The sequence below is a fragment of the Aptenodytes patagonicus genome, chromosome 2 (assembly GCF_965638725.1).
Source record: "Aptenodytes patagonicus chromosome 2, bAptPat1.pri.cur, whole genome shotgun sequence".
Taxonomy (NCBI): Eukaryota; Metazoa; Chordata; class Aves; order Sphenisciformes; family Spheniscidae; genus Aptenodytes; species Aptenodytes patagonicus.
The window spans coordinates 81,821,378-81,834,980 of NC_134950.1; the positions used below are offsets into that span (position 1 = coordinate 81,821,378).

At 40.2% G+C, this 13,603-nt stretch overlaps 1 protein-coding gene across 4 annotated transcripts in view; it reads right to left on the bottom strand.

Moving 5' to 3' along the window:
- Positions 1 to 13,603, bottom strand: part of CTNND2 (catenin delta 2) — a 698,912-nt gene that overhangs the window by 99,575 nt on the left and 585,734 nt on the right. For all 4 annotated transcript variants that reach the window (XM_076330343.1, XM_076330344.1, XM_076330346.1 and 1 more), the window contains 2 exons: positions 4,035 to 4,152; positions 1,219 to 1,404 (listed from right to left, as the gene is read on the bottom strand). In XM_076330343.1, coding sequence (XP_076186458.1) covers positions 1,219 to 1,404; positions 4,035 to 4,152 — 304 coding nt within the window. The remainder of the gene's footprint in view (positions 1 to 1,218; positions 1,405 to 4,034; positions 4,153 to 13,603) is intronic.

A 13,603-nucleotide genomic window follows, 5' to 3' on the forward strand; every position in this document is an offset into this window, starting at 1 on the left:
CGTGTGGGAACTGTTAATTCAGGAACAGGGATGATGACTACTTTATGGGGTAGAATTAGCTTGCTTTGGCACTTTTTATCTTGCTGTATCCTAATACAGGAATCCCAACAAAAGGCCATAATAAATTCAAATTATCTGATGACTGCAGTGTTTAACTAGAAGAGTAGGTGAAATTAAAGTCTTACTAGTCATGAGTGCTGCATTTTTCAGTACCTGAATCTTAGCTTGTTAACGTTCCTCTGACTTTTCCACATTAACACAATTTGCCTTTATGAACTCAGGAATATTTTCAATACTGGTTTACATCATTTACGCAAATACCCCGTGTGCCTAACTGCTTACTCAAATGAGTATTTTCTTTGAGCATTCTGAAACGGAAATAAATGGCAATGGAAAAGACTAAGTCTAGAAAGAGATGGAGAACTGCCTGCTGCCAGCACAGGTCATTGGAAAAAGTTCGTAAATCAGTAGCCATTCTCATTGCTATTTAGTGTGTGATGTACAACATCATCTTTCTCCGTAACACCATTGTCAGCATTCTGCAAATTTTAAGTTGTTAATGGGAAAACAAGGAGATAAATACACTTTGAAAGTCAACCCACCTAAAATAAAAACCCACAGCACCTCATATAACTTGAGGAAACTATCAAGACGGTACTTCTCAATCTTTGCTTGATAACAATATCAAACGCATCAAAACATGAATTTTTTAACATTCACTCATATTGCTTGATTCAGTCCTGCACAGTTTTCTCTCAACATGCAGAGAGAGAGTACAAGACTAACTTTGAAGCAAGTAAGTGTACAAATGTAAGCCCGCTGTTTGCTTGCATCAAAGCCTCTCTACGCACAGGTGGCTGTGTGGAAGTACAGTGTAAAGTATATGCAGATTACACCTGAATGTTAAGACTTACACTTTTCATTATAAATGGCTTCCTTTAACAGACTGACCAGTTTACAGTATTTATGGTGTTCACAGTGTACCCATGACTACAGTTTCCAGGTGCTACCAGGTAATGTGCTACTTTCTCAAGCAAACATATTTCCTTTTGTTACTTGAGCCATACTCTGCTTTAAGCTCTCAGCTATTAACAAAGGCAACAGTTTTGCATATTATGCATCATGCACTTTATTTCTAATACAGTGCATTAATCATTTATATTTTAAATGATGGGCACGTCAACCACTTGCAACGCAGCTGCAAGTAACTTTCATTACCTGATCTTGTGATTTCTTTTTCTTCTTCTTCTTCCCCCAGCACCCTGAACTCTCTGCGTCTTTTCCATTGGCATCACCACAGAGTAATCCATCAAGTTCATCTGTTCCCATCTGCTGTCCCTGAGATGTTTCTGCAGCTAGCCTGTATGAGAGGTTCCTCAAAATGCACACACAGTTTTCAACGGTCTGAAAAGTGACAAGAAAACCCCCAGAAAAAAGTTAAAATCCTTCCCTTGCTCACTCTGTATACAAAGCAGAGGAAACGTCATCGATCTTTGCACATACATTTTCCCAGCACAATTCTTATCTGCCTATTTCTGAGTGCTCCCCAGGTAATCACAACTTAGGAGACTTAGAAATCTTTATGGAAAGAAATCAGTAGGTCTGGACAGTATTTTTTGTGTGAGCTTTTTTTACTGTCATTCTGAACTTCTGGAGCCCCATGTGAAACAGAAGCCGAGATTTTTTTTTTAAAAAACAGAAATAACCTTTATTTCTGGCATCAATTCTATGTAAATTTCAGAAAAATGGGAGACGAGTTCCATTTCACAAATACTTGTAGCATGAACAGATGATGTTTCTCAAGTCCCAGAAGTAAGACTAGAAATCTCAGGAGTCTTGCTGCTTTTACTGCTTCTAGCCAGGCTACAAATAACTCGTAGGCAGCCTTTCCCTTTCATCCATTTGTCCCCCTAGTAGGTTGTGCCTTCTGTAAAAGATGGTGGCAGGAATCCAGGAATGGAGTGAGACCCAGCAGAGCAAAGAGACGGCACCAATAATTCAAGATAATTTCTGCAAGTCTAAAAGAAGCTCAGTTTAGACTCGCTTGAAGCCTACTCATTTAGTTGGTTCAATTTGGTTTGACTACCCTTAACAGGAAGGATATGTACTTAATTTTCTGGAGGCAGGGAAAGCATGGTTAAAAAAAGCCAGTCTGTATCTATCTATATCTATTTCAACTGTTCCTAACGCTCCACGGAGATAAAAAGCGATAGTCACTACATTCCATCTCTGTTGCTCCATTAACCCAGAATGAAATGACTGCGAGGCTTTCGGCTCGATCGTACTCTGCCACATTCACCAGTGAGGCAGACACATTACACTTGTATGAATTTGAAATCTCCAGCCAAATACATAAACACATATTGAAATATATATGTAGGAAGTGTGAAACTTCTTAGTGCACCTTTTCATACCTCAAAGCTTTGCAGATCTCATGGTGACCATAAAAAGTTTGCTACCTCTTTTACTTTTCTTTAACATTTCCATATTCGAATTTTATTCACTCTTACCAATATCTACTTCTGCATATCCATGATGTGCTGAAGTTGAACCTTTTCGTTTGTTGATTAGGGTTCTGAATTTTAATTCCCCTTTTTACAAATAATAGTTTTCACACTTAAAATTCTCATTATGGCAAAAACAAATTAGCTAAGTCCACTGCGAGGACAACGTTACCTCAAACTAAAAACTGATAAGCAGAATTCCAAGCCTCAAATGCAACCAACACCTTCTCAACTAAGGTGATCTCGTACAAGCCAAGAAAGCTGGTTCTAGTCATGCAGTTGGAGAGACTTCACTCCTTCTTGACTTGTAGCTTTGAACTTTTAAGGGTCCTTGTATTCCTCATCCCTACAGATATTTTTCAGTTTCATCATAAGGGGACTAAATATGAGTTCAGTAGTCGTAACAGATCAAATTAAAATTATGAACAGTAACTTTGTCAGGTAACCATGTCTAAGTCACTCATTTTTAACATTTTAACTTGAAGTATCGTAGTTTTTTCTTATTAGACATTTATAAGAAACACTGCTGCTAAGATGCTTATAATGCTGCTAAGATTTATGCACTCTTGACTTCACCAACACAAGGAATGACTCTAACAACAACTCAGCATGCGCTTGCAAGTTCCCCATCCTCTTTCAGAACCTGCAAGAGCAGGGACCTGTTTTTCAGTATTTCAGTTTTCAGTCACTAAGAAGCACAAAAACATGCTGTGAAGGATCATTTGGAAACAGAAACCCAGTGGGCTTTAAAATTTTGTTATGTAAAAGGTTGCTCTCCTGTGATTCTTAGGGGTTTGCAAATGGACCAAGGTTGCCCTAGAGCAGCAACTGTAATTAATTTAGCACCATATACTGAAAGGAAAAGGCATTTGAAACTGGCCTTTTTCTTCTTCTCTGGAATACTTGAACGTATTACAAATCTTCAACTTGTAAATGCTTGAAGTCTTTTTAATTAGTCAGTGCCTTTCACCTTTGGAGAAGCATGTTCATATCCTAGTACTTCAGAGAAGTACAGTTAACAAAAATACATCTTAAAACAGGTGCTATTGAAAGCATTCATTGATCCTCTTCAAAGAGGAAATAATGTTGGTATTACTGCAAAACTGCCTATTAATTACACAATTTTTTGTTTGTTTGTTTGCCTTGTAAGCCTACCTCACTGTTATTAGCTGTCTCATACTGGGTACTGAAAAACAATTTTAGGGTAAACCTGGCAGAGCAGTGCAAGGAAGTTTACATGGAATTTGACATATTTGCTCTTCTTAAGTCACTATCATATTTTCTCCCTTAATAATTCAAGTGAGAGGATGACATGCTTACCTGTGCACACTACACAGGTAAACACAAATCCAACACTTAGCACACAAAAATACACAGCTCAACAGAAGGGAAAGAAAAAAACGGGCTAAATTATGCTTTGCTAAGGCATCCCTCACAATGCTTTTTTTTACAAAAAATCTGTCACTTTATAGTCCTGATGTACCCTGAATACCTGGATTTCTCGCCCCTCAAAAGACAAAGATGACGAACCTTACTATCAATTTCACTGCTCCCCAGAGCAGACTGGATCACGTACAGCAATGCGTCCGTCAGGCCATCACACTCCCTCATTCTTCTGCGGGCCTCTTCTCCAGCAGAGCTGACATTCCTGCAAGGCAACAGCAAGGGTCACCACCTCCACAGCTCCCCTGCCCACCTCCCCTCCTGTAAATGCTCTCACAATTAACATACAGATAAAACCACCCGGATTTTTTCTCCTTTCATCAGTTGAGAGCTGTGAATAATGAAGACAGCTGTGAATGAGCTCAGGAAATGTAACACAGAGGGGAACAAATGGAAGTCATCAGGTCCTCCACAGGAAAGGGCTGAGAGGCCAAGCAGCATGCGCCCACCTGAGCTGGGAGACTCACGGCCTACTAAAATTTGGAGAAGGGCTGACCATTTTTCTTTTTTTTTTAAAAGTAAGTTTTGTATTTGTCAAGAAGCACTTTAAAAATGTGCATATGTACATATAAATCAGGCTTTGAAAAGTCTAGAGGTTTTGCCAAAGAAATCTCCTAGGATTTGAAGAGCCCAGTAGTTAGGGCTCTTAACCTAAGAGAAAAGTATTATCAAAGCATAACATAAAACACCTGGTATTGTTTGCTTCTCATTTTCCACAAGTGTTTCCTTTTCTCTCTCATTTTCAGAGAACATTAATGCCTCAATCTTCTCTTTATGTAGTTACTCACAAGTTGTTTTACACTGCAAAATTTAAAACCTCAGCTTATTATAATAATTGTGTTCCTGAAACAGGGCCAGAGGGTCTTCTGAACACATTCATAAAAACGCAATTAAAACAAAATTTACTGCATAACATCATGTCTCATAAAGTTCAAAATATTGATATATAAAGAAACAAGTATGTATGAATGAGCATATATAAATAGAATCTATACTTGCTAACATCAAGCCTCCCTAGGAAAAATTGCATTCAAATTTGCACAGCAGTTTTGATTTGGAAATGGGTGAATTAGCAATCTCAGGAATGGAGTAAATCTTTTCACATAGTCTCCTTTGGTAGGGAAAGACAACCCTCTGCTGAGGTGACTCATCTGTAGCTCCTCTCTCCCCAGTACTAAAGTTTATACAAAGGAAGAATGGAGAAGAGCACACCAGCCCTATGTACTTAATGTCAATGTATGGAAACGGAAGGGAGGCCATTGGCCCTTTGATTTGGGAAGAAGGCGAGGCACTTTCTTCCTCTTTCGCCATTTTCAATTGCCTTTGCATTAAAGATGGAAAAAGGACGAGAATCCTGGGAGGCGGGAATGAATTTTAGATGGAGGAAGGTGAGAGGACTTAAGGATAGGTTTCCTTTCAATTCTTTCTTTGCTCTACCTACTTCATCCTGTTCTGCCTCCCTATCATCTCAAAAAAAGCATTTCCATTCCCCCAAAGCACCAAAGAGTTTTCCTAATCAAATAATCTTATAACTGGACAATCCCCCAGCCCCTCCAGTGCAGGTTCCCAATTGATTCTGCTCCCTAAACACAGATGATTTTCCATCTATACTTGCATCCCCACACAGTCCTTATTAGTTCTGCTCTCCCACACACAAGCTGCCCCAATTAATTCCAATACTATTCCCTTCACCTCTGCAGACAGCCTGACAATAACCATACAGCCCAGGAGCACTAGAACGAATTCCTTTACCTCCCTAGCACACAAATTCATGCTTTCCATGCTCCTTGAGACTTCCCAGTTCACTGCACATTACGCATCAGAAGTGTCCCCTTCATAATGGCTTGCAAGTTTTGTGTTGTCTTGTTCTTCTGATCTCTAACTCCATAACTCTTCCCCTCTCTCTCTGCTGCTGTAAGAGCAGCAGATGAGGGGTTTTCCTCCACGGGGAAACCCTCTTCTGCCATCCAGGAACTCCGGTCTGGAGAGCATCAACTGGAAAAAGTCTTCCATTGACTCTCCCTTTGAAGTAATGGAAACCTTTTGACTTCCCTTTGCGTGACAGAAATTAGAAGGTAAAATTATAGAGCATGGTTTTCCCAAAACAGTGCCCACGGTCTATATTTGCAGGGCTGGGGACTCTGCCTAAAGTGTATTTTGAGTAGACTGTCCCCTTATTAAAGGCAACAGCTCCACCTGAAATTCCTGAAAGGCAGCACATAGGAAAAGCAGAATCATGGATCTGAAAAGTGCATTGGGGGTGGGCAGTGAGGACGAGGGGGATTAGTGGACCTCTTTTATCTGAAATTCTACTCTGTCACCCTCCAGGAAGATGAAGATAGAGATAAAAAAAGAGCAAGAGAGTTGCATCCAGCCCTAAAAGAGTAACTGCATAAATTACAATAGGAGGATGCTGAGGAAGTGTTCTTAGCACACCACCTTTCCTTGCACCACTATAAAAAAAAAAGCTGAAATATTACCGAATCCTTTTAAACAGAGCTAGCTGTAACAGTCTGTACTAACATTATGTGTCCAGGCTTCTTAATTTTCTGCAGGTACATATACTGAGTGTAAGCTTTCAAAATATCTAGACTTAGACATCGGTAGAAAGAGAGAGATACATTCTCCCTGATCTTCTCATTGAGGTGATTTCTCCTTCTCTCTAGCATGGCCAAATGCATGTCACCTTGACTCTCCAGAGCCTGCATAGACTGGCAGCCTCTCAGCTCCTCTCCACGTTCACCAGAAACCCCTCCTCACCAAGACAGCAATGCAGACAACCTTATAGTCCCTGAGCTGCGAGCTGTCTGCCTCATTCATTTCCAGCCAAAGAAAGAATATGAGGCCTTTATACAAAGTAATACAGACACACTAGGGGCACATCTTGCACAGAAAATGCATTTCTTTGCCCTGTGTGGAGGAGCTGTCGAGTTCAGTTCTTCTGTTTATCATCCTTCCCCATTATGCTCCAGTTGCTTCTGTAATCAAAAGGTGGATATACTGAATTCTCATGACTGCTTTCCCTTTTCTTTTAAAAGTCTCTGTCTAGTTTCTGCAGTGACTCATAGCTACTACAGCCCTCCCCAGATTTAGTGTATTTGTTTACATGGGAAATAGCTTAAAACCCAAGACAAATCCAAACTTTGCATCAATGTTTTGGCAGAAATAACAATTTAAAAAGATTATTTAAAAATAAATACATCCTATTATCTAACTATTCCTATTTCACCTCTATTGAAGGAATCATTGTTAACTGAGATCTTTCACAGAAGGTCTCTAATATCACCATGTTCAGGTTATGCAGTTCTGCAAAAGAGAAGCAAGTTCCAGATTACTCGAGTTGTCAAAGAAAACACGCTGCCATCTTAAATTTTCTTATTTCTTGTTGTTAACTCGAACATGCTGTAGCTGTCAGTGTGACAGGGAGTAAGACATGATTTGTCATTTGTGAATTTACAGGTCACTGTGCAAACCTTAAACTGGAGCATTAGTACTATCTACTGTTGGTAAAATGTCCCACTAAGTAAGCACGTATTTCTCCAGTGTCAGTCTCCAAACAGGTAAAACGACGTTTTCTGGATTTTTAAACAGATGTGGAGATACAATGCACAGGTTTTCAGGAAAAAAATACTTTTCCATCATAAATGCAGCCCAGCAAAAGCTTGATTGCCTGGTAAATTTTGATACTTTGTGGAAACTCTACTCACGGGGTATACATGAGGTGTAGGCTGACATTTTGCATCTAACAGGACAAGGAGTCCTTTAGACCTCCATAAACCAGTAAAATTTATTTCAAATGGAATCCAATCACACAGGAATACCAAGAATACAGAGTGCTGAAGAGTAACTCTCAGTTTAGTCAGAAGGTCCCACTCAGACCTCCACAAAAAGGCTAATGTAAACAGCTTCTTCTCAAGAGAGGAACACCAAGAACAAGAGCTCAGACCCATGGCTCATCAAACTGCTGTTTTCTGAACAAATGGCAGACCCATTTTGCTAATAATCTAGGAATGGAAAGAGAACTCCAATAATCCAGCTTCAGTTTTATGGGAGGATGTGTCACAGCTATCATGTCATCACCTGATAACAGCAGTCATGATCCTCCAAACATACATAAGGGGTGTCAATCCAATGCTCTATGGATATGAAGTGTGTGGTATAAAGGAATGCACTGTGCAACACATACCTGATTCCTGTCAACCCTGGCACTCACCTTAGGTATTCAACATAACTGGTTGATGAGAAGCTCAACATGACCCAGCAACGTGCGCTTGCAGCCCAGAAAGCCAAGCCTATCCTGGGCTTCATCAAAAGAAGCGTGACCAGCAGGTCAAGGGAGGTGATTCTCCCTCTCTACTCCACTCTTCTGAGACCCCACCTGGAGTACTGCTTTCAGCTCTGGGGCCCCCAACATAAGAAGGATATGGACATGTTGGAGCAAGTCCAGAGGAGGGCCACAAAGATGATCAGAGGGCTGGAACACCTCTCCTATGAAGGCAGGCTGAGAGAGTTGGGGTTGTTCAGTCTGGAGAAGGCTGTGGGGAGACCTTATAGCAGCCTTCCAGTACCTGAAGGGGACCTATGAGAAAGCTAGAGAGGGACTTTTTACAAGGGTATGTAGTGATAGGACAAGGGGTAATGGCTTTAAACTGAAAGAGGGTAGATTTAGATTAGATATAAGGAAGACATTCTTCACTATGAGGGTGGTGAGGCACTGGAACAGGTTGCCCAGAGAAGTTGTGGATGCCCCATCCCTGGAAGTGTTCAAGGCCAGGTTGGATGGGGCTTTGAGCAACCTGGTCTAGTGGAAGGTGTCCCTGCCCATGGCAAGGGGGTTGGAACTAGATGATCTTTAAGGTCCCTTCCAACCCAAACCATTCCATGGTCCTATGATTTGAGGTAGGGGAAGATGGGTGGTGCCAAGTAATTTCTTTCTCCTTTAGGGTCATTTTCCATACGCTCATACGAACTGTGTTAGGTTTCAAGCAATATCCTTATGAGTCTAGGATAACTAAGTTCACCTGCCTTATCCAGGGGAGGGACACTGAATTCTATGGAAAGATCATCCAGAAAGCCAGTGTGCTGAGAGACATGCCCTCTGGATATGGGAATATTTAGCAAGCTGTTGACATTATTCCCAGCGGCAGTTCTACAAATCTCAAAGACAGAATTAAAGTATCTACAAAAGTGACTGCCCTCCTTGAGCATGCTCAGGTCACATCAAGTAGTATGACCTTTCCTCTACCAGCTACATGTCTGCAGACTGCAGATCTCACTGGAGTCATGTAGGATAATCATTGAGAACAAATAATCTGTATTTAGCAAAGATGAAATTGAGATGGGTCTTCCTCAAGGCCCCATGATAAAAAGAGAAAGCACGTTTAATATCTAGTATATGTAACATTCTTGCTATGGACTGATGTGATATAAGAAAGGACAGACACAGGAAGGACGATATCCTAAATCAGGTGGAATGCATAAGTTACTTTGATATGAAACTTCAGATACGTCCAAAGTATACCTTTATTCCAAAAAGTTTTGTGTAAGAGGGACTAACCGTGACAGCCTCAATCTTTTTCATCCTTCTACTTGTCATAATACCCACCAAAAAGAGATTTTTCACAGAAAGGGGGCAAAGTTATATAAACCAAGAATTCAAAAAACTCCATTAATGTTGTAGGAGCTGCGTTTATGTTTCCCTGAGGATACCTAGCAAGGGAAAAGCCCTCAGGAGAATACTGAATAACTGAGTTGTGACTGACGCATTAAATACTCATCTTTAAAACATACATTAAAGAAAAAAAATCCCTGATACTGGCCTCCTCTACCTGTGCTCTCTTATATGCTGCCTATTTTTCTTTCTGTCTGATTGGCCAAGTATTCTCCTCCAGGGACAGAGCCTTGTCTCGCTGGCAAGCTGGCATCCCCAGTCCCATCACAGGCTGCAGTGAGCGGTGACGATTCTCTGAGCTGGTCTGCAATGTAGCAGATGATCACGTAAGAGCTATTACTTTTTCTGTGTACTTCCAGCTGATTCTATAAGCATTCTTTGCTTATAGGGTCTTTGCTGCAAGGGTCTAATATAGTGACACAGACAACAAAAAGAAGCAACCAGCACCATGCACATATCCAGCAAGTATGCTCACAGTCATCAGCAGTCCATTGACAACTATACAATTTTAAGGGCTTTTTATAACGGAGACGACCTTGAGTCACACTGGCTTATCTGTAAGTATTCAGTGCAGCCTTTGGACATACAGTGCATAGATTAGCTGTAGTAGTTACAGTTACTACTGTAACTTTTAGACAAATTCTAATTTTTTGACCATTATTTGCACACTAAGACTTTTTTTAATCAACCCTTACTGCTGAAAACTAAACCAGCTGATAAGAGTAGCTATTCTTCAGACAACATACAAATTTAAACAAGGCAGTGAGATAAAAAGTAAGAAAACACAGGATGGTTCATCTTCATTATTAAGAGTTTCTAAGTGTTAGGTTTTTAGTGACTACAAAATCACCTCATTTTTTGGAAGTAATAATAAATTAAAATAGATTTTTCAGTCACTGCCACAGATCCTCCTTGCAATTTTGCCCGATTTGAATGACAGTTCAATGCAGTATTAGCAAGATTAGCAAAATTTCTTCTTGCTCCATGTTCTTAGTACTAGTTTTAGCCTTCTTTAACTATAAGTTGGTCTTCAGAGAAGTAGTAATTTATCAATCCTGCATGTGGTTTAAGAGTAACACATGTTTTGGGTCAAATTCTGTCTTATTAATTAGAATAGCTCAACTGTAATTAAAGAAGCAAGACCATTTTATAACAACAAGGAATTTGGCCCTATACCTTTCTCTCTCAGGTATTCATTTAACTTTAAAAGCATACTTTGCAATTAGACAAACATCTGACAGTCTAATGTGGATACAGTCTTGGTTATTAACCTTTCTATCAAATGCTATGACAATGTGATTTAGCTTTGATTATTCAGCCGTACCTTTCATTTCCAAAACATCAGAGCAATTAGCCTACCAAGTCAGGCACTCAACAGATAGCTTTTACTGCTGTGCTCCTGCATGTCCAATCCTTAGGCTAAATGCACTGTTTTTAATGACCACTCCGTGATCTGTGAAGCAATTGACTTCTAACATCATTTTTGGCTATTTTGAAATGTTTTTAAGAGATACCTGGTAGAAAAAGAACATAAACTGCCATAAACATCTTAAAAGAAATTGTCTCCCCAAAACAAAATAAACAAAATTTTATGGCATAAAATATTTTTGGTACAGGTTCATGGTATAAAGAACCATAGCCTCATCTGAAAGAAACAAAAAATATTTCTAACTCCCCTCTCCCCTTTTGCTATGTGTTTTCATCTGAAGTGCAACCTCTATTTAAATACTGTGGACAGAATTACATATAATGTACTCTGTAAATATTTTACATTATGGTATAAAAAACACCATCTGCAGCAAATTTCTGATTTGGTATTTCATTTCTCTGACATGTAGTATCTGGCTGCATAAAAATCATTGCACTCATTAATGCTCAGCTGCTTATCCCTATACTGCTTTGAATGCACTACCTGCAGGAGATGAAAGTCAGTTTGACCAGAGTGTTCATTCAGTTGGCAAAAGCTGAAATATTGTGTCACTTACCGCCCTTGGGAAGAAGCTGCTGTGGTGCAGACTCTGAAGGTCATAATGGGAACAGTTTAAAGATGTCAATGTGAAGACATTTTTCTCCATTTGGGACTGTAACATTTCCAACTCAATTCTTTCCCAGAATTTAATCAGATGCTTTGAACACCAATGGAGCTCTAAATGTCTTAAAGACCTATTGCACACAAGCGTGGTGTGGTGTGGTGTGGTGTGGTGTGGTGTGGTGTGGTGTGGTGTCGTGTGGTGGCCCCAGCCAGCAGCCAAGCACCACACAGCTGCTCACTCATGCCGAGAGACTGCAGCAAATCTAGAGATGAGGAAAAGCAGACTTCTGTTTTCAGTAGAGTCTTTCCTTTTTCCTCCTTATCTGAGGGAGCACAATAAACTGGCCAATCCTAAGACTTTCAAATGGTTGCCTTTTCCACTGAAAAGCACAAGGTTGTATGAATTTAAATGAGAAGGTATCAGGTATAATTCAACCATTGCTTCTGCTTCAACATATGCTGTCCTCGGCCAGTAGCACTTTGCAGATCTTAGGAGGCCATCATTTGAATCCCTAATGGTAGCGTCCGAACTGTTCACTGTTACCTGACTGTGCCATACTGTCCTGGTTTCAGCAGGGATAGAGTTAATTTCCTTCCTAGTAGCTGGTACAGTGCTGGGTTTTGGATTTAGCATGAGAATAATGTTGGTAACACACCGATGTTTTAGTTGTTGCTAAGCAGTGCTTACACTGGTCAAGGACTTTTCAGCTCCCCATGCCCTGCCAGTGAGAAGCTGGGAGGGGGCACAGCCAGGACAGCTGACCCAAACTGGCCAAAGGGACATTCCATACCATGTGATGTCATGCTCAGCATATAAACTGGGGGAAAGCTGGCCAGGGGGGCCGCTGCTTGGGGACTGGCTGGGCATCGGTTGGCGGGTGGTGAGCAATTGCATTGTGCATCACTTGCTTTGTATGTTCTTCTTCTTCTTCAGATTTTATTCTATTTCAATTATTAAACTGTTTTTATCTCAACCCACGAGTTTTCTCACTTTTACTCTTCCAATTCTCTCCCCCATCCCACCGGGGTGGGGAGAGTGAGTGAGCGGCTGCGTGGTGCTCAGTTGCCAACCAAGGTTAAACCATGACACATAACCACAGTGTACAGCCTCTCACTTTAAACCACCTTGGTATCTCAGGACTGGAAGAACGTCAATACAACATGTTGAAAAATGCTATAAACTATAGTGAACCATAATAAAGTAAAGAAGTAGTGGACATAGGAATAAATAAGATATGCTAGGGGGAATCAAAAGGGCTGATCCTACCTTTGCATTTTTTAGATGAAATGCACAAGCAATAAGCATGTTAGATAAGGGACAGACTGATTGATAGTATTTATTTCACTTTTCAAAAGACTTTTGAACAGATCTCTAACAAACGCACTTTAATGAGAATAAGCAACCATGGAAAGATGGATAAATAATTGTTAAAATATAGGAAATAAATGGTCAGTTCTCACAATGGAGGGTGGTCACCAGTGGAGTGATTTATTCATAACCTATTGGGAATAGGTGATGAACAATGAAATGAAAGTTTGCTGAAGATACTAAGTTATTCAGGGTAATAAGCTAAGTGCTAACAGGGAAGTACTGCAGGACTTTAAAATTAATGCACATAAATGTTAAGTGATGTACATGAGAAAAAAATCCCATATATTCCTAATTTTACTTACAACATGTTGGGCTCAGAACTGACCACTGAAACCTCAGAATTATAACAGACATCCATGAAGGGCTAGCTCAATACTCAACAGCAGCCACATAAGCAAAATGGACTGTAAGGCATATAAGGCAAGCAACATAAAGTAAAACAGAGTATACCACTGTATGCACCGTCCTTATTATGGTGTGCAATTCTGATCCCCTCATCTCAAAAATGATACAGCAGGACTGCAAAAGATTTGGAGGAGGGGTATACACTTCCACATTAGGAACAACTTAGTAAGCCAGAA